At 40.6% G+C, this 22,208-nt stretch overlaps 2 protein-coding genes across 2 annotated transcripts; one reads left to right on the plus strand and one right to left on the minus strand.

Annotated features, from left to right (window-relative positions):
- Positions 1 to 287: 287 nt before the first annotated feature.
- Positions 288 to 8,994, plus strand: LOC145446374 (trypsin-like). The gene is made up of 6 exons (XM_080324648.1): positions 288 to 423; positions 1,838 to 1,991; positions 6,207 to 6,357; positions 6,426 to 6,546; positions 6,620 to 6,762; positions 8,704 to 8,994. Exons 1-6 carry the CDS (start codon positions 384 to 386, stop codon positions 8,851 to 8,853), a joined length of 759 nt encoding a protein of 252 aa, XP_080180774.1. The 5' UTR covers positions 288 to 383; the 3' UTR covers positions 8,854 to 8,994.
- Positions 8,995 to 14,292: 5,298 nt separating this feature from the next.
- Positions 14,293 to 20,314, minus strand: LOC145447090 (trypsin alpha-like). Its single transcript, XM_080325511.1, has 5 exons — positions 20,197 to 20,314; positions 18,954 to 19,104; positions 17,903 to 18,044; positions 14,657 to 14,923; positions 14,293 to 14,527 (listed from the first exon to the last, which is right to left on the minus strand). The coding sequence occupies exons 1-5, from the start codon at positions 20,231 to 20,233 to the stop codon at positions 14,375 to 14,377; spliced, it is 750 nt and encodes a 249-aa protein (XP_080181637.1). The 5' UTR covers positions 20,234 to 20,314; the 3' UTR covers positions 14,293 to 14,374.
- Between the last annotated feature and the right edge of the window lie 1,894 nt (positions 20,315 to 22,208).

The following is a 22,208-nucleotide window of genomic DNA, read 5'->3' on the forward strand; positions in this document are numbered from 1 at the left end:
AGAAGATATGCAACTGCTAAATGCGTATTTCTCTCACGTTTTGGATATCAGATTTACCTCGAGGAAGTAAGAAGGCAGAAAATACGGGTTTCTTTATTTTGTACATATTTTATAAACATAATTTGTGATAAAATTATAAATGTGGATTTAGCATTTTGGATTTCTTGTTCCAAATTTAGATTTGGTAAAATCCTAATCTGGATATCTGTACGTCATCTGCTATATTGGTCACACCCACCTATGCCACTGGCTGCTGGCTATCATGCACAGTTGCGCATGGGAAATTCAAGATGTTGATTTACTTCAGCAAACATACTTCTTTGAAGTAGACTATTTTAAGGGCGGCCGGCTCAACCATTTTCCACAATTTCGGAAAGCACATCATGATCTGCTTGGTGATATTTCTATCTGCTGTCCTCGCCGGTAAGGAGCTTGATAATATAAGGATAACGTTGTATGATAAATCACAAAGAAACTCGAATAATTCTCAGCATTTCAACAACTTGAGTAATTAACATAAATAACCTTCAAAGATAAGTTTACTTCGTCCTGGTCAGATCGGCATCAAATTGATAGATATATTTGGCCGATCCGTATCAATCAAATATGTAGCCTACATCACTACAGAACTATAATTTGGCTTGTTCCTTGCATGAGAAATTAAGCATTGAGAAATGTATGGTGATCGGTAGTAGCTAAATAATCCTTTGAAGTTGCAAATATGAATCAGACCAAAAAGTGTGTTTGTTTACATGTATAGTCTATAGGTCTGGGGAACAGTGGCTTTAGACGTAAAATACGCAGCTTGAAGACGCTCATTATGGAATATGGTATCACGCCCGGAATTGCCAACTACTGAACGGCTCTGGATGCGAGATCTTCGTAAAATAGTGCTGAATTGACTGAAATAGGCATCAAAAAAACTTTAAGAGGGATATTCTTTAATTATTCTGAAGAATCTCAGAATGAGAAAACTGTTGGCCTATACAACATTCTGAAAACATGGCGCGGATCGTAATTCGCATCGAGAAATAAGCCAACCAAATTGAACATAAAGGTATAACCTACTGTTTCGCATCGAATTATTTATTTGGAAGGCGATCACGCAATGTGTTCCCCAACGATAGACAGTGTGTAACAAATAGATCGATTCAACACTCCAATAACATGGTCCTGGCCACCATGACCAGTGTTATTTTCTCCAGCGAGTTTCCCAAAATTTGGACTTGGAACTACAACAGATTGCGAATCTGTTTTGTTGCATGAGATAGAGCCTGGAAAATTTGTTCTGGGATTTTGCACTGCCAGTAGGCTATAGCCTAATAAATAATTCGTTTAAGCAAATTTGGCTATTTTTGGTATTTATATAAAACACTTGCGGTCCCTTAAAACTACTTAGCGGTTACCTAAACCAAACCATGAAAAAACTTGGTCCTGACACAGAGCTCAATCCCGAGTCATATTCACGATTCGGGCGGCAAGATTTTACTGATCTGAATTTATTTTTCAAGTGGGTCGCTTTAAAAACGTGTTGCGAAAATCACTGGGCTAAAATGTGGGCTAGATTCCATGCGACTCGCAAATAATAATGAAGCTCTCTTACAAATTAACTATTACGAGCATGCGAAACGGCCTGTTGTAATTAAATCCCTATAAAATACCTTGTTCGTACGATTTTCCCTTCTCTAGGCGTGGCATATCGACATTCGCAAAGCATGGACTTGGTAGGCCTACAGTTCTTCAAAACACGTCATGTTCTGAGTTCACGTGGTACATCACAATCCTGCACTGCCTAATTTTGGATTGCCTCGGCAGTACAAATATGTTACTTTCGCAGCTTCGGCGGACAAGATTGTTGGTGGTAGCGATGCTGCAACAGGACAATTTCCTTTCATCGTGCACTTTGACAGTGCATCAGTAGAGGCATACTGCGACGGATCTATTCTAAACGAATTTTGGATTCTTAGCGCCGCACATTGCTATCAGAATACGTAAGTTGGTGACGCGGGCTCTCGGCCAATGTTCAATACGAAGACAAATGTTCTGTTCTGAAATGATATCACATTCGCCGAAGGAAGGGGAAGGCTTATGGCTTACTTTATAATCTGTTTTCCGAAAAATTTGGAACGCCTCCGTACGATTAATAGATAATATATTAGGGGGGGTGGGGGGTGGGAAGACCTGCTTCATGCGCGAGCCGCATATCACAAATATTAACTTTAAAAGACCCACAACACAAAAATTCAAAAACACGAGTCTATGACGTCATAATGAAATGTAGTTAATGAAGTTTTTTTATTATGTGGTGATATAGAGTATGACTCATACTCTATAGCAGGGGTTCTCAACTTCCCTTGTACAACGGGCCGCATTTTTACAAATGAAGACGCTGCGGGCCGCAGAATATTATCATCATGTATTTGTGGGCTACTATTAAATTGTGGGCTACTAGAGCCCATTTACCAGTCGTATACTGGTATTTACTACATTTTCATGCATTCTAGAGCATTAATTGACAGCGTTCGTAAGTTTACAGTGGCTGTTTTTTTGTGTGTGAGAATATGTATCTTCCAGCGGCGCAAGTAAATCCCCATATGTAGCCTGCATTGCATTCGTTTCCAGGTAGGTATATGCACCCCAAACCCTTCCAACAGAGAACTGAACTCCCTGTTTCAATGCATGAGTGAGCAGTGAGCAAGTATGAAATTACGGTCACTCTTTCGTTACAGAGGTCATTATCATGACTCTCAGCCCTCAGTGATAGAAGAAGTCTGGTGTTTGGGGTCCTTTCTGAGCAAACCAATCAACCATTCTCCTTTCCTTCCATGGCTGATTGAGCCCTGCTCCAATAGTTAGCCTACAGGAGTCAGCTTTGTAAATTTGTTGTTTTACTCATTTCCTCTGCAAATATGTCAACTCTGATAAAATGCACCCAGATAATTAGCTATGCCATGTCTGTGGAGTCGGTGGATTCGTCCAATGCTAGGCTAAAGCAGTCTACGCGGCAACGTGGTTCAGAAAATGCGATAAAAGATCGACTGGCATTGCTGTTACTCTTCTGGTCACGGTTGAATCAGACAACTGTAGCTTCGAAATTTGTCAGGTTATGTTGGCCTCGCTGCTAAGTTCTGGAAACAGCGAATATTCGCACAGTATGTTGAAGTGTTATTGAAATCGCACCTTCTCTAGCAGATTTCTTGGGTTTAGCGATATTCTAAGCAATTTTGAACGGTGCGTCTGTAACGTCGTTTCTAATTTTAACAATGCCTGAAATATGGATTGCTTGGGCTTGCCACCAAGCTAGCATCGTTTTTCTGAGATCAGGCGATATGTGAAACTCCAGAAGAAACAGGCGTGGTATCATTTTAAGCTTCGATGCTTCGTTACAACAACTGTTCTTTGACAAATATGACACATCGGTTTTCCATTTATATCTGGGAAAGCAAATTCATTGCTCGACACAGAGTTACAAACCCAGCTTTCGATGTTTTCGTTTCTAGTACTTGTTTCTGCTCAAACCATTCACGGTGTGTGAAACACTTTTTAAAAGTGTTCTACGCAGCGGGATTCTCTTGAAGCAGAGTGCAGCCGAATACCGATTCAAAACAATAACAATCTAAACTTCAGCATAGGCCTATATCAAGAAACCAGAACACATCAAAGAATGAGTAATCAAACGAAACAGAGACAGTGCGATAAGATAGCTAAGTAGCTAAATAAATTTGTAGCAATTCTGTGACTGTAGTAATTGCTTCCGTAATGAAAGATGTCGCGGGCCGCGGGCTGAGAACCCCTGCTCTATAGTGATACACTGATACAGTGTGTCTCCACCTGGGCTGCAAGGCGTTTGAAATCAGCCTGATATGACGCCTAAGCTGATGAGAATTTAAGGAAGATTTTAGCTCGGTAATCTCGACGAGATTTTCTTGGCCAAACTCTGCAGTTGTTGCTAGCCTTTACGGGAGAGCCTTATTCGCCATTGCTAGCCCGGAAACGATCGTGACCTGCGTTAGCGTAATTAATAATAATCAAGTTCATTATTTAACATAATGATTTATCATTGATTGATGACCTAACCATTGACCAAGCATCCATTGTAGCGGGTGAGTCATTTATGTGAACTCGATTTGAGAGTTCAATTGCAAATTTTTAACCCTGTAGAGCCACCTTCTAAATTTGACAAGTCTTACGTAAACCACAAGAAAAGAAACAACACGAAAACAATACGCATATTGTTAATACGCGATAAAATGCAACAATATATAATCAGTTCAAACCTCTCTAGCAAAATGGCCAAACGCGTGTGCCATGTGCATTGTGCAAGCATTAAAGAGTTTGCCCACCCCTCTACGTAATATAATATTGATAGGCAGCTGTCCAGATTCAATTCGACGTTGCTGTGTCGCCGTGTTGGTATTGTTGCGCTTTATCGAGCTAATAGTCACCTAACTTCCTGCAATCACTTGGCGATTCTATCCCCAGCTTGAAATGCCACGAATGAAACATCCGTTGATTATTTTCCGCTGCGCACTTATCGCCACAATTCTAATTTGGCTTCGCAATTCATTTCGTCGCATGTTGGTTTGGCGAAAACATGATGTCAGTATTTGCCTGGCGCTAAACAGTTATAGCGTGCTGTCGTGGGCGCGCGTTCTTCTTGTTCCGCGGCTCGGTGTAGATATCGTTGACACGTCAGCGTAAGTCTTTTATTACAAGCAACTTAAAACAACGGCGATGTTCTTCGGACATCGACTAAAAGCGACTGACACTGACACAGCATATGTTCGCAAACAGAAACAAATAGCAGCATGATTGATGATCAGTGCAGTAATCAACGTAATCAGGGAGCGATACGCTACACAGTCATGCATGCACAGGCCGTGTTATTTTTGACATTTCGTGAACCAAATGCCAAAACTGTCAAAATTAAAAATTTTAAAATGCCAAAAATAAGACTTTTTGAAAATATATAGATGCTTATGGAAGATTTTGATAAAATGTCAACAAGAATAGGCAGGAGTTTGTGTATGAAGCGATAGAACAAGTGTGTGAAGCAGAAGTCATAAATTAGGGTATGTGAATCCTTCGGGGGTCTGCAGACTACTATCCAAGGGGTGTATGAAAGGTGAACGAAAAGGCCAAAAAGTCCAGTGATTAAATCTGCATTTACAGCCAATCTGTGGATTGAAAATCCATCGATTAGGAAAGAGATGATATCCAGCGATTAGGAAGTAGATGGGTTTATGTTTTAGGGAGTAGATAATCTCTGCGCGCCAAAGTAGTAATTAGCATGTTTTGGAATCTCTGGTAGCGGGTCCTAATTTCAAAATCTAGCGCGAATACTAGGTATTTTTCTGTTGTCAAATACGCATGCATTTTGTTACATCATTTAGCCACCACGCGCGACCGAGGCTGCATTTAGCTCTAAATGTGCATTATACCAAATTCCATTCCTCTTTAACTTGTAATTGAAAACTGTCTGCATGTTCCTTGTTCAATAAATCAATAGATTGTGTCCCGTTTTCCAATAGGGACATAGTTTCATCAATGTAACTTTAACATTGAACAGATATGGTGCAAAAGGCCTCCAGATCTGAAAGTACCATACACATACATTCAGTCCTTTCCTAGTTTTTCATTGCTTGGTTGATAATTTTTCATATTATATATATTGATTATATTAAAGTCACTCATGACTTCTAACAATTGGTTGGGTAGTGAAGGTTGCGATTGAAACGTGTCAGAAACCCTTTTGATTTGTTATAATAAGTATTAATTGTGACATGTGCGAATGTCGGTAATTTTGCACGCATACAGTGAATCGACTACTGAGAATAGATATTGCAGAAGCACTCGGTTTTGTATTGGGTAAATTGGGTCTTCGACATCGTTTTCAATTTAAATCTTTCTGTCTGATGGCACAGTTTGGATACTGCATGTTTTGTGACTTCCGTTTCATAAGAAAGTCCAAACTGAAGCGTTTTACATGGTTCATTCGAGTCTATAAGTATGAATTTATGGCGATGCCAAAATTGCCAAAAGTAAAATCTGAAAAATGCCAAAAATTACACGGCCTGCATGCACCTCTAATTATAAAAGGCTAATGGCTCGTGGCCGTATTGCTCATGTCTTGTAGATCGTTAAAATGTGCCTTCTTATCAAACTCAAATGTCGGTATATATCTGCATCAAATATATATCGCACAGAAAAACAAAAGCATATTATGCCGTGGCGGGAGACTTGGTCTTGTCTGATACCAACGGTGCCGAGCAAACTGTACGAATGGGACAGAACATTCAACATCCAGATTACAGCTCCCGAACACTGCAAAATGACATTATGTTGGTTGAACTCCAGGTATCGCCGCGTTTTAGTTATTCGAAAGAAGACAATATTTGCAGTGCTATTCATGTTCGAAATTTCAGACTGGACTCGATTTGACTGCGGGAAGTTCGTCCGTAAATGCTATACAGCTCCCAATTGAAAGTCCCGCCCCAGGAACAGCCTGTGACATATCGGGTTGGGGAAATGTTTTGGCATCAGGAAGTAAGTGGGACCATGAAATCCTGTGCGATGTCTGTGAAAACGAACTTTTGACAGCTTCATATGTTTGTCTTAGCTTATTATCCTGATAAACTGAAGTTTGTGACTCTACCTGTCATCGCAAAGGCTACCTGCAACCAACCAGACGCGTACAATGGCGAGGTTATGGATGGCATGATATGCGTCGGTTACATGGAGGGGGGCAAGGATTCATGCCAGGTAAAGAAATGGCGGGATTAGGTGCTGTAACTGAAAAACGATTACAACTTGACGACTGCATATCAAGTTCATGTAGGAGATGTGGTACCGATGAGACACTGGGACCGAAAACACTTGAAAAATTCTCTTTGCTAATCAAATGATTACACTCCGTGAATTCGTTTACAAATGCACGCTGACGGAATCTTTCTTCGCATGCAAATAACTTTGACCTGCAGTGGTTATGGGGTCTGTGACAGATGTTTTCTGTTTTGGGGGGTGTAAAATGAATTTCGATCGAATTATTCCATTTTCTTAGTAGCCTTCAACACGAACGAAACAGCAATGATTTTTAATGCGAAGTGTAGGGCTTGTATCAGGCTGTATAACGACACACATACATTATATTCAAATTCATCCTTGAGTGGACTTTTTTCAAGTCAATTGCAAAATTTGTAGCGTCGGGGGTCGATGATAACATAGCCAAATCAAGCGAAATCGTTAAACTAACTAATAATGCTATCACAGAAACACGCCTACATACGGAGAAGGCTGTATGTCATATTTACCGGTGGTATAATTTATCGCTATAACTAGCTCTTTTGAAGTCAAAATGTCGATTTACGGGCAATATGTATGTACCTTCAAATGTGTAATTCAAGCCTAAATCAAAACGTCATTTTCTGCCAACATTTGAGTTATTATTTATTCTCTATTTGTAAGGTGGCGACCAAACATTTTTTTTACTTACTGTAGAATAGTTATAGTTTACAGAAAAATTCGCCACATCTGAGTTTTTGAGAGCAAGTCTCAAGGGTCCTTAGGCCGCGTGCCTTTGGACCCACCCGGTGGGGTCCGATAATACGTTCGAGGTTCGAGCAACAAAATTTGAACGTCCAGAAATAATTTTTGAAAATGCCGATATTCAAGTATATATCCGCGGTGTGTAGAGTTTGTATCAAAGTGTCGAGCCAGCAAAAGATTTGTTGGTATCGGCTGAACATTTGGTGGTCGGAGATCATTTTGAAATTTTTGATCCATCGGTACCCCACCTCTCCCTAAACATAATGTGGGGTAAGACGTTCGGGCCACGATGTTACCGCATTCCTTGTTCCACTGAGATCAGGAATGATCTTCATATTTCACGTTGCAAATATCATTACTATTTATAAAAATACTCCTTCTCAAGTGTTCAATAAATTCCCCGTTCCGGCGAAACCTCGTCGAAATGACTTCAGTGTTGGACGGGTGCAACAAGGGCCTATGGGGCAGGGGTAGAGATGTTTACTGCAAAGCTGGCCGCTGGCCTAACGTAGGCTCATTAGTAAAGTATAGCTATAGCTGCAAGGCTTACCATCTGATTAAGAACAGGCAACGGTATTCGCGAGGCTCTCTAAAATATTTGATATCGGACTACACACCAATAATGGATAGGTGAAGTGAATGAAATTGGATTGGTGGATAATCCGAAACCTCAAACCTCAAATAACTCCACTTCTACTAGTTGGAATTGACTCAAATTTGCTTTGCATCGTCTTTGAAGACAGCTCAACAATTTCATGGGATCGACAGAAAAATTTGATTTTTTTTCCCTAATAAATTAAAAATTATAATTGGATCTGCGGAGTCTTAGACTTGTTAGAATTGAACCAAATTTGGTGTGCGGTGTTTTTTTGGGGTAACCTGACAATTTAATGAGTGAATGGCTGAAATCCGGGGAAAAAGTTATTTTTGAACAGCCCTAATGCACAGCGATTTCAGTGTTTTTGTCCATTATCTCAACCCACTTGAATTTAGCTCAAGCACACCGGACCATTTCGCGGACCACACATAATTCAACATTGGAATTTCCTCGCGCACCGCAAACTTTTTCTCTCCTGCTCTCCTAGCCTCAGTTTGCACAGCACACCGCTGGCGCAATGTTACGTTTGAACTAATTTTGCTTTCTTGTTATGTTTATAGGGAGATTCCGGTGGACCCGTAACACTTGAAGGTACAAACACTCAAGTCGGAATTGTTTCCTGGGGTTATGGCTGCGCACAGCCAAACTACCCAGGCGTATACACTGATGTCTATTACTATGTTCCATGGATACAATCAACAATGAATTAACAATGAAGAAGATCGTTACTACTGAGATTTAACTGACGAGTAATCAATTAAAGTGCTTCAATTTCGCTTTAAGAGAGCAACATGAAGAAGATTTCTTTTCTTGCGTAGTGCATACAAATACAGGAAATTAAGTAAATAAAATCGACTGGATCTAGAGCTTTGCAGTACCAGCAGTGGCAAATTCGTTATTGCCACGAAGATACAGCAGTGCTTCCCAAACTTGTGCTTTTATTACCATTTCGATCATTTTTTACTGAGCTCATGTAGTACACCTCGTTATTATCGACCGGGACAGAGGCTGCGAGCCACTATTTTGCTTGCTCACAAGTTAGTAGTACTGTGATCAGTTTGGCACAAATTGTAAGATTTGGTATGGAATCTTTTGAAATCGGAACAAGACTTGATAATTATAATTATTATCACTGCCCGGTATAGGGAATCCCACGAGGCGCGGTGATTTTTAAGGATTTGCTCTATTTGCTCATGCTCTGCGAGCTTTTGGGAGTATACGTGAATCTTTCCTGGCTTGACTCGCGGTTGCACTATGGTGACCATTTGTGCACGTCTGATAAATTTGTGGAAAGTATATTTAAAAGATGAAATCGGAAAATGCCACAACTGCAACGCAACGACAACAAAACGATCTCTCTTCACGGGTCACACGAGCTCTGTGTGCCAATATTCACGACCATCAACCAACACCATTCGAACTAAATAACGAGCAGTCAATCAGCCGCAGGCGCTATGATCAGCGTCTGAGGTAACAGTCAGTACATAAAATCTGCACAAAGGCACAAAATTTCAACAACGGGTCATAGTTGAAGATACGAAACGAGCAATCGAACATGCTAGATCAGTGGTTCCCAACCTTTTTCGACCCATCGCCCCCTTTTCAAGCTCAACACCGATCATCGCCCCCCAAATTTTGTGTACCGAAAATTGGGCATACCATCTGTAATCACCGGCGGGTTGACTAAAAAAAAGGTCAACTTTACGGCTCGAAGCCTAATTTGACACTTTTGTAACTAAATTTCCGTGGGTTGACTAAAAATATTTAAAAAAGGTCAGCTGTTTTGACGCGTCATCGCCCCCCTATCGCCCCCTTCGCTATTTTCGTCCCCCGTCGCCCCTTTGTCCATTTTCGCCCCCTGTCGCCCCCTTCGTCATTTTCGCCCCCCTAGAACGCTAAATCGCCCTCTGGGGGGCGATATCGCCCACGTTGGGAACCACTGTGCTAGATTGTTCTATTCATTATATAGGTCTTTACCACATCGTAGATCCTCAGAATAACTGGACTGGGACCATTAAGCTAGGGTTACCATACGCCCTCTTTTAAGAGGATTTGTCCTCTTTTTTGACTTTTTTGAAAGTGTCCTCGGAGGACGCCCTTTTGTCCTCTTTTTTGAGATTTTGTCCTCTTTTTTTGAAAATTTAGGTCAGATTGAGAACAAATTGGGAGCAGACATGGGGTGATTACTTCATGAATGTAATCGATTGCGATTACGATTACTTATGAATCACGCGATTACGATTACGATTACGATTACAGCAAAATCCGCGAGTAGTCGATTACGATTACGATTACTTTGGAAAAGTAATCACGATTACTCACGATTACATTCATTTTGCTTCTGAGAAGTTATCTTTGGAAGACAACAATGCGATGAAAAGGCCTCATGAGAGAAGGTCTTTATTTTTAAATGAGATATAATGACGTCATTTCCTGTGTATGACATAATATACCATGGCATGATTCACACAGAAATAGGCATTTCGGTGCCAGCCAATACCGCGCCGCAACACAACAAGACATGCTACATTGGCCGAAACATTGTGTATTTGTCCATTGTCCATAGCCGCGCTGGATGGTCGCGAAGAATAGTCTTTTCAATCTCAGCCCCACAATACAAATGCCACCGGGGGCACTCACTGAGGAAAATGATGAACCACGTGCATAAATGACAATTTTTGGTGCGTCTCACAAAAGTTTTTCGTTTAGTTTTCTTTTCGTCCGCTACGTTTGGGCGACTCCAATATCTGATGACTATATAGCAGACAGGAGGTCACGAGTTAACACCATACAATAAAGTTACAGTCGTAAATTATGTGCCTAAATATTCGCGCCTGGCGCGACTTGACAGCAAATTCACAGCGGATCCATCGCATCAAATCGTGTTTTCCAGTTCTTGTGAAAAGCCCGGCCTTTAAGGGGGTTCTGGGGGACTTCGCCCGCCACAAGCTTTATTGTTCGCCTTATGGGGAGCACAAGATCCCGATTTGTGAGAATGGCGGTGGCTAAGTGCTGTTTCGGTACTGATTCTAGCTGAAATCCACGCTAACATGGTGTGTAAGGGGATGGCTAGTGGCATATCCGAATGATGAGTATAAAATTGCGAAGGAACAATTGTTGCCCGTTTTAAGTATAGGGCCGTATGAGAATATGATAAGGTAAACATCAACTTCTGACTGCAATCCACTTAATACATATATTTCGATCTGCCGTTATACGAGTAACGGAAAATAACGGCTCGGTTATGACTTTTTTATCAGCAGCCTGGTTTTTAATGCTTCGATGTAGAAATTGTCATGTTCAATTTGACGGGTACAAAATTTCAAATCGTTGTCCATTGTATACGTAAATAGGCCTACCGCTCGCCAATCAGCTACGGTCAGATTGCGTTTACCTAAGCATAACGAAACATCTATACATTGTACAATGTAGCCTACAATTTGTACATATACGCTACTATTCGAAACTAAACTAGGCCGTGTGGTGATTATTATCCTGATGCGAGGTAGTGGCGTGTGCAGTTTAATGATCAGTGCAGTGACATAATCCACAGCGGGTGTTCTTACAATCACAGTACTACATTATTTACATCTAATATCTATTTACTACGTGCGGATAATTCGTTATGCAATCAAAAACAAAGCTAATACTTGTGACGTAATAATGATTATAGAGGCGTTTGAAAACCAGACATTTCTGCTATCCAAATCCTGTTTTCACAATCTGCGTTGTTCAATGCTCATGAATGTTCATAGTTCAGTTCATGTCATGGGCATTGCACAAATGAAAAGTAATCGTTCTTTCACAAAGAAATCGATTAGATATGTGAAGTAGTCGATTACGATTACGATTACTTCGGATTTTTTCGAATATAATCGATTGCGATTACGATTACTTGGAAATGCTGTAATCGTCGTAATCGATTACGATTACTAATCACGATTACCCCATGTCTGATTGGGAGTGATATGCCGTAAATTAGCACAGAACTTACGCACCGGCGGGTATTTCGGAGCGAAAAACGGCTATTTTAACTCCGGGCATCCACCTAGCATTGCGGAAAGAAAAACGGTATTTTGAGCTCTGAGCGGGAAAGATGACCTGTTTTTTTTTTAGTCAACCGATCACGAAGTGGGAAAAATTCACCGGTTTTGGGGAAATCTTCTCCGGTTTTGCAAGCCTCAAATTTCTGAAAAAGTGTCCTCTTTTTAGATTTCCAAAATATGGTATGCCTACATTAAGCGCAACGTTACTTGGATACAAAACAAACTAGAAATCTTGATCTAAACACTTTTCTTCAATCCATACATTTATAGGTTCGATGAGGTTACTCGCGTACCACCTGAAATGGTCCCGCGTACCACTGGTGGTACGCGTGCTACGCGTGCCGCAGTTTGGAACCAATGTTTTATATCAACAGCGTATAGGAAGCACAATACTCATATAGAATGCAGATAAGGTCTTTATGTGCATGCGAATAGCTTGTTGTTCACATTGTAGCAAATCACTCTGTGGATATTACCTTGATCTTGGCGAGATTTTGTCACCTTGTTATAGTTTTAAATAATAATATATCTGTCATTACAAAGATTACTCGTGACTAAAAATACATGCAACCGAACATTATGCATCCATTAGACATATCGAGCAGTGTTCAGTAAAGTTCGATTGTAGATCTGGTCGAGTAGAAAGAGACGTTTGATGAAATGACACTCTTCCTCGGGAGAGAAATTGTGACAAACTGGTGATGCAGCGTCCACGTTACTGTGACAGGTTTTATATTTGAAAAGAATTACAGCAACTGGAGTACCGATTTTTAATACATGCCTAAACCATCTAAGGTAGAGTGAACGATCTGAAAACACGATCATCGCCGTAATTGCCGCACCCCAAATTTCCCAATTTGAGATGGCCCAAGCTCCGAGGGGACCAAAAATAATTTCAAAAATGAATTTGAAATCTGGTATCCTATTTTGTTATATTACTGCAATTCGGCGTTTTTTGTTCGAGATTTAACGCGATTTACTTCCACAACAACTTTTTGATTTTCGTAATGCCCCACTTGAATATATACAGCATTCCAAGAATTCATTCCATACTCCATAGGTGTCCATAGGTGTCCATAGGCAGCAAACACCAAAGTCTATACAGTTTTCTGTACAGATCCTTAAGTCTTCAATAAAAATTTATCGCATTAGTGTCGTCTCGCGCTTTCCCTTTCTTGGTCACATGAACCTCTGATATATTAGTATATCGTTATGAATTCATGCCGTAAATACATATAAAAATTCCTGATGACGCCAATCGGACTGATCCAGTGGTAAAAACTGGCCTGGTTCGTCTTTCTGCCGCTTTTGTTGCATAAAATATGGACTTTGGCTGATGTAGATTGACGTGTCTATACTAGTACGGAGCATGAACCGGAGCCGGATTGGATATCCAGCCGGATTTTTTCAATTTTGGCCGGACCTGATTGGAGCCGGATCAGTACTTTTTCTGTTACGGCCGGAGCCGGATCACTACTTTTTCCATACAGCCACAATCTTTATGTATAAGCATGACTTTTATAACTAAATAACTACTAACCAACCACGCGCAAGTAACCGGCAAGCCAGTGCGAAAATAAACGAGGCATATTTACAAATTCACGGAACCCCCGTACCGTGTGGGACCGGATTTCTAGCCGGAATTTTTTATTTTTGGTCGGAGCCGGATTGGAGCCGGATCAGCACTTTTTCCTGATACGGCCGGAGCCGGACCAGAGAATTGAACAACCGGATCGGAGTCGGACCAGAGAATTTGTCGATCCGCTCCGCACTAGTCTATACAGAGAAAGAAAATGAATACGAATATGACGTCATAGATGTTTTGCGTAGCTCAATTTAATTCTCTCATTTTCTACACAACCCTGAAACTTTTTATATCAACAATACAGTTTACAGCTTATAGCACTGCTTGCACAAGGTTCCGGAGACATTTCCATTCAACCGTGGTCTGAAACTCACTCATCTGGCCTTCTAACTAGTTTTACCAATCCAATTTCGGGTTTGAGCATGTTAGCTTGCTGGTACACTCCGCCAGAACTGACTTTTCGCGCAAACCTTACAACGACCTATACCGCACTCAATACAAAGTACAACTAACAAACGTTCTCAGAAATCCTCTCACGTGTCTTAAATGTCTTGCATTACAGTCACACGAGACAAGCCATGGACAGCTGCGACTGATCACTTAGCCTATCATGTAAAGAGCAATCCAATCACTGAAATAAGCGACGTCAGTGTATACCCCCGGCTTGTTCTCCAGTGCGCAGCCATATCCCCACGAGGTAATTCCCGCCACAACATCGGTACCGGTAATATACGCTGGACCTCCTGAATCGCCCTGAAATTTGAACAATGGTTGCGTATGCGAAACATTTGTGAGGGTCATGTCAGAAGCGCTGCCATTTAATCACTTTTCGTTGGACTCGGCGTAGCCACTAGCCAGACTATTGCAGATTAGACGACCAACCTGACAAGAGTCGATTCCCCCGGCCATGTCTCCCATGCATATCATCCCATCCAAAACGGACCCGTTGTAGGCGGCGGCGCTATTGCACGTATCGTCCGCTATCACAGATACAACGACGTATTGCAAATCGGTAGGAATGGTTTGACCGGAAGATATGTCGGTGTCTCCCCAGCCCGCTACTGTAATTGGAGTACCCTCAGCCGGCCGATCAATGGCAAAGGGCGCTGCGGTCAACGGGAAACGGTCATCGTTGAACCTGAACGCGTGCTGAAAAATTGAGAAGTCTCGTAAGAAGCAATAACGTGAGTTGTGGTCTTGGGCTCAGTTAAATGTTTCTTTGCTCTGATCAATTTTTATCTAATTTGTGAATGCTTCCACACTCCAATCTAATTTCCAGTTTTCCTGAAAATGCTACATGATGACTGTATAGCAGACTTGGAAAACTCGAAAATTTTCAGCTATTCCAAATTAGATTAGAATTCGAATCACTGAATTCGCCAAACTTGGAAATTGAGTGAATGGGAAATAAATACAGCAACAACCAGTTCATATCAAATCACAGTGCATTCCCGTAGCCATAAAAATGGTTAAAGTCTGTACAACAAGCTTGGTTCGTTTTGTACTAAACCAGGGGTCACCGCAATCGCAATCCACTAATCAAGGATAATCCGAGAATTATCAACGATAAACTCCAATAACTCCGCTTCTACTCATTGGATTTGAGTCAAATTTGTTTTGCATCGTCTTTGACGACAGCTCAACAATTTTATGGGGTTGACAGAAAAATTGGATTTTTTTTTGAATTTCTCCTAATAAATTGAAATTTTAATTGGTTCTGCGGAGGCTTAGGCCTATACTTTTCGGAATTGAACCGAATTTGGTGTGCAGAGTTTTTCAGGGTAACCTGTCAATTTAATGAGTGAACGGCTGGAATCCGGTAAAAAAGTAATTTTTGGATTTGGATTGGGTTAGGACATAAAAATTTCAAATCCGCTCATCTCTGGTAAGTAAGGCGATGGCAGCTTGGCGGTGGATTTCCCTGCGCGGGACGGATATTCTTGTTAACTCGCTGCAAAATGTCCCGGACAAAGTGGCATTTTCAGGAAAACAATAAATTAGATTAGAACTAAAATTAGAGCATAGGGAGATTTCTCAAATTAGATTAGAATTAGAATTAGAGCATGGAAACATTTCACAAATTAGATTAAAATTAGATTATTGGCATTTCGCTCCAATTTAGTGAAATTAGACAACTAGAATCGCCTAGTTGTCCAAGTCTGCTGTATAGTGCGAATCGATGCAAGTTTATTGTAGGGGAGATGTGGTACCGATGGATCAAAATTGCAAAATGATTACTAGTCCTCAAATCTTCAGCCGAGAATAGCAGGTCTTTTGCTGGCTCCACACTTTGATCCAAGCTCTACCTATCGCGAACATTTACATGAATATCCGAATTAGAAAAAATATTTATAGACGTTGAAAATTTGTTGCTTAAGCGTATCATCGGTCCCCACCCGGCGTGTCCAAAGGTACACGACCATGGTACCTATGAGACATGCGCTCAAAAACTCAAATTTTTCATCTTGTTCTGTTGTGTACTATAATCTAAGCTACAGCAAGCCAATGAAGAATGTTTTTTCGCCACCTTCAAGCATAAAATAGATTCTATCAACTCAAATGTCGGCGTAAAATTACGTTTCGATTTACGCCCAAACTTGCAAAATTAATGGCACGTACATATTACCCGTAAATCGACATTTTGACTTTCAAACACCACTGGTAGGCTAACTATGATTTGCAGCCTTTATACATGTAGGCGTGTTTCTGTTGTTAAGTGATTAGTTGATCCAACTATTTTGCTTGATTTGGCTATGGTACCATGGGCCCCCGCCCTATATGTAGTGTATTCGAAATGAAAATAGTCCACTCGAGGATGGTATAGAATAAAAACATATGTCGCATTATATACCCTGATACAAGCCCTACACTTCACATTAAAAATTATAGCTGGTTTGTTAATGTGGAAGGTGATACAGAAAAATGAATACGTCGATCCAAATTTATTTTACACCCCCTCCAAAACATAAATCATCCGTCACTGACCCCATAACTCACGAAGGTCGATGTTTTTGTATGTGAGGAAAGATCCTGCCAGCATGCAATTGTTGACAAATTCGCGTACGTGGGATTATCACAGAGAATATTTCAGGTATTTTCGGTCCCACTGTCTCATCGGTACCACATCTCCCTTACGAGAATGAGCTCTGGCTTGATGTGAACAGAACTTCATTCAATTTCCAAGTTTTCTCGGATTCATTAAGTCTAACCGAGCGAGCGAGATAGTGTAATGGTTATGCGTCCGGCTTCTCGGTAGGTAGGTCGTGGGTTAGGTCCCCGGCCGGGTCATACCAAAGACTCGAAAATTGGTATCCGCAGCTATCCTGCTAGGCGCTCAGCAATCACGGAGAGCATGGAGGAGAAAAAAAACGGGGGCGCAGACTAGATGATCTCATGGAGCCGTATCGCAACTCCGTCGTCAAAGCATCTCGATGGTGCAGGCGAAAAATAATATCATATCTCTCTCTCTCTAATCTAATTTGGAAAAACCATTGTAATTACAATTCTAATTATAGTCTAATTTAAATAAGTGCAACTATAATTCTAATTCTAGTCTAGTTTGAAAAAATGGATAGCTCTGATCTAATTTATGAAACTGAAAATTTTCTAGTTGTCCAATTCTGCTTGGCCTATATTCACTCAATGCGGGAGAGTAGGCTACGCTATGCTAGTCGTTACGTTTACTGCTACGTGAAATGCCGAAATGCAGTTTTATTGTTGTGTATTATTCAGTTAACACGTGGCATTGATTGAAATGTCTCCTTCGGTCAATAAATATTCCTAACCATGAATTGCAGTCCCACTTGTGCGTCTGATATCAGATCATCGAATGCGCATTGCGCATGCTGCGCAGCAACGGATATATCCGGGGTTATAGCCATATATACCGCGTTCTTTTTATCGGTATTCTGACGCCTGAAGCGTCATTACAAAGCAGCGCAGAGAGAGAGACCTAATCAAGGACGAATATAGGGAAGAGATAAGGTTATTATCTGTATCATGAAGATTACGTTTACACTGCTGAGTAGCAAATCGTGCGAAAACATTTCTTGAAAATTCTCCAGCGCATAAAGTAGGGAATGATATCCAAGTCAACTTGTATATTCATGCCTAAAACATCAATCGCACCTCAACTCGCAGGATCATGATGTCACTTGAAAACGTTGACGAGTCATATGCGCTATGAACTACTTTGCCAACAACGGCCTTCACCACACCTCCGCTGAGTCTTTTTGTAGTCCCCGCAACGACTTGATGTCCTGTCAAGCTTCTGCAAGCAAGAATATATCTGATTGGTAACAGCAGAGCTGAAGCCATCGAATCACACTATACAATAGAGAGCCATCCAGTTAACATGCACAAAGAATTGCCATCATTTTCATCATGCAAGCTGAGTGGGCTTTTACCGCCATTCAGACGGATGATTTCCAAGTTCATACCAATGTGCCTGTATTAGGGTTGCATTTAAAACAAAAATCAATTATAACAAACGTGTTTAAAATAAGAACCTTGTTTAAAACATGTTTTTTATTGTTTGTGTTTTGTTTGTTTTTAGGTACGGGGTCACAATTATTAAATTGCGACGTCACAATGGATTGGTATTGACAATTGAAATTATAGGGGAAACATGGCTCCTTCGACGAAAAGGGCTTGCGATCACTGCCATAAACAAACAAAAAATACCTTTAACCAGGACTATACATCGTTATGCAGCATTTTTACGGTCGGCGGTCATCATCATCAGAACACCCATTAAATTCCGCACCAATGATCTATATCTACGTGCAAAAACTGTTCAACCGACGACGATTTCGAGGGTTCCAGCCACTCCACATCGTATACGTCTACTAATTTTAGTGCAAATCCTCCGTAGGCTCATACTACATGGTTTTTCGGACAAATTTGCACAATACTGGCATAATTAGACAATGTTTGAAAAAAAAATTCAGAAAGGCATTTGTTTAAAACACTGTTTAAAACATGTTTTAAACGAAGTGTTTATAACGCCGTTTGTTTAAAATGCAACCCACATATGTTACATAATAGTTTCCGAAAATTGGAAGCGGCGATATTTTAGTCTGACCAATTTGCTCTCGCCATTTTCTGACATTTTGTGGTGGATATTGGGTGACTGCTAATATCCGGACTATACATCCACGTTCAAACATTCAAATCGTACATTCGGTCGCAATGTGCTGCCGATAACACGTCGTATTCAGAAATAATCGTTCCGCCGCAGAAAAAGCTCCCGAGATTCGTCTGAAGAGCCATAGAAGGAAATTGGCCTTCGTCAGCATTCTGTCCCCCAATAATTTTGTTGGCGTACGACTCTGCAGAAAAATACATGCATATCAAGGGAGGGCAACTAACGACCCGCGGGCCGGATGCGGCCCGCGATGGGAATTTGAGCGGCCCGCAGACAGATTCGACCCTGAAAGAGAAATTCCAACCCGAAACGTGGACAACTTTTTGCGTTACTGAATGAATCCAAATATGCAAACCTGAGAAAGATGGCATTGAAACCGTCTACATTCGCGAGCAACTAGTTTCGATCATGAACATTAACATGACAAAGCTGATGTTTATACGTGCAGTCTTTACTAAGGGTTTCTACGTCAATGGTTGCTGGTTAGAGTCTCGGTTCGGCCAAGTTTCTATGGGTCGGAGGTTTATATGGGCTCCTCATCGCCGAACCTGCTGTGTACACAGCGTCTTAGAAAGCCCAGAGATGAGTGAGCCGAGCTCCGAAGTCGGCAACATAGACCCGAAACTGGACCCAAGAAAGCGAGAATGGCTGGAGAGTGGGAGTTAGCGAGCATGGAATGTCCACAAGACCAAAAAGCAAAGACACCGAACTTTATAAAAATGCATTGTCGTGGCGCACAAGGCCTGCACAGGCGATAAGCGCCACTGTTGTTGTTGTGCTATAATAATAATAATATTATAATCTCATTGAATTCAACAGCTAATGAAGTACATTACATTATTAAATTTATTAAATACTGTTTTGGGTCTATATGCTTTAAACTTGGTTTAATATAGCCTATTTAATACGATTTATTCGGGTATAGGTGGATAAATACGCGATTAATGTATCGAATCAGGAATCCGACCCGCAAACGACTTCATTTTTCCCATATCCAGCCCGTCAACTGGAGAAGTTGCCCGCTCCTGATATATTTATATATGGTTTGTTGTTTATTATGTATAAATATAATTCTTATGTTTCGAAATGACACTCTGGGTATATACTCCACTCTGATATATGCTCGAATGCATCTTATACCGGTAATATCTCCATTATTGGTAGGCCTATACTTATATATTTCTAGTCCGGAAATTTTGCCATTGGTGAAATATTGAGGTTCTACTAAAGTAAGACTTCTCTAAACACAATCATTCTGAATATTCTGTATACTTACGGGACAAGCTTAGACATATCAACAGTAGAATCTTCATCTTGTAGTAACGTAGTACTTCTGCTAAGAGATGTTCGTGTCACTTGAGGTAGCTTATTCCAATAAAATAGATCAGAATGCTTGGATATTAATTTGTAACGTACAAAAATTTGCCGACGTCACTTCTCAAACTTGAGAATCAACCAGATGGTGTCCACTAACAGATAACATACACATTATACAAACAACCGTATTGTCTACACGTAGGTAGGGTTGAATTTAAAACAAGAGGTGTTTAAAAAAACTTTGTTTTAAAATGTTTTAAACGTTGTTTGAAACAAATGCGATATCCAAAAATAATATTTTTTCAAAGGTTGTGTAATTATGTCATAATTGTGCATAATTGTGCAATAACGTGTAGCCTTCTTTGAGCCTTCGCACGACTTGCACCCGACATAGTCGACGTATACGACATGAAATGGTCAGAATCCTCGACATCGTCGTCGGTTCAATAGTAAGCCTATAACACGTAGTCACATATCACTGGAGCGGATTGGAAGTTCTGATTAAGATGAGCGTCGACCGTAAAAATGCAGCATGACGATGTAGTCCTCGTCAAAGATATTCTTTGGTCCGTTGAAGACAGAGGCAGGAAACATTTTTCATCAAATGAGCCGCATTGACCCTATATTTTCCAAAGGACTATATAGCAATGCAACTGTGACTTCACGATTGAATACTCATGACGTCATGACTAAAACATATAATCCTGTTTTAAATCAAGGTCCGCGCCTTAAACAATGTTTCAAATTAATTTATTTTTGTTTTAAACGCAAACCGTCTCTTCTATCTGTATTACGAATATTGAGAACAGTTTTCAAAATTGGCCGACCAATAGCGCCCTTTCACCGTCCTTTCGGCTCGGTGTATGCGCGACACCAGTACAATTTTTAAGATGGGTATACCACTGTGATTGGTAGACTGGGGTGTTTCAGATACAACAATGAGATGTATAGCCTACTACTTAGACATGCGTAGGCACATTCAAGCAGTGGGGTCGGAAACGAAGGTTTTGCCAACTTGCAATGATGCTTACTCAACGGGTTTTGATTTTTATACTAATTCTACTTCTACTTCACAGTTTTCAGACAAAACTATGTAGTCCTTGAAATATAGCCACATTATGGGGGTTTATTTCAGACCCCATGCCTCTATGGATAAGGGTGCAATGCACGATGCATCTTGAATCTCAAATATGATCAGGTAGATTGTGAGATAATAACCAAATATTAGTTTTGCGATAGTCGATCGTTTGGCTCGTGACATTACAATACCCCAATGGCCGCAAATTGTGAAGTTCACACCTGTTCAGTTCAGTTCAGCTTATTTTCATCATTTCACGGCAACACAATAAGATTGCGATACGATATAAAGATGGGTAGGATTCGAAGGGTATGGAACAGTTTATCATTCATCCACCCTATTAGCCTCAACAGATAATAATAAAATATTTAATAATAAAAAGAAGGGGCATGCGCGCCGAAAGAGTGTAAGTGAAGCAATGAAAATGAGGGGTCAGTAGGAGGTCATACGCAGATTATTATTCATTCAATAGAATCTGTCTGTATTGTGTCTTGGATATATGGACAATTAACTACCTCGACAACTGCTGTCGGATTGCCGAGTTTTGGCCCGAACAAAATTGTCATTCTTGACTATTAAATTGAACACAATAATTGAATGCAAAAATTTGACTTTCCCATGCAGGGAAAACGGGTGGGATATTTTGCGGGTATAGAATATACCTAAAGTCGATGTTTTCACATTTAAGTTAAAGTTACGCGGAAGTAGCCTAATGTGTCAAAATTCAATATTTTGTATTGGGAATTCGGAAAATTTCTTGGAATCGAAAATATAGTAACATTGAATCCAAAATAATGTTGTAAGCCTACAACAAAATTTTGAACGAAACATGTCCCAGAGAATGAATAGTTACTGTTTTCTCGATTGGGGGTCATTCAGCAGTTTTCGCGTGA

Source organism: Botryllus schlosseri, chromosome 9 (genome assembly GCF_051294905.1).
Source record: "Botryllus schlosseri isolate E-star chromosome 9, Bs_hap1, whole genome shotgun sequence".
NCBI classification, from domain to species: domain Eukaryota; kingdom Metazoa; phylum Chordata; class Ascidiacea; order Stolidobranchia; family Styelidae; genus Botryllus; species Botryllus schlosseri.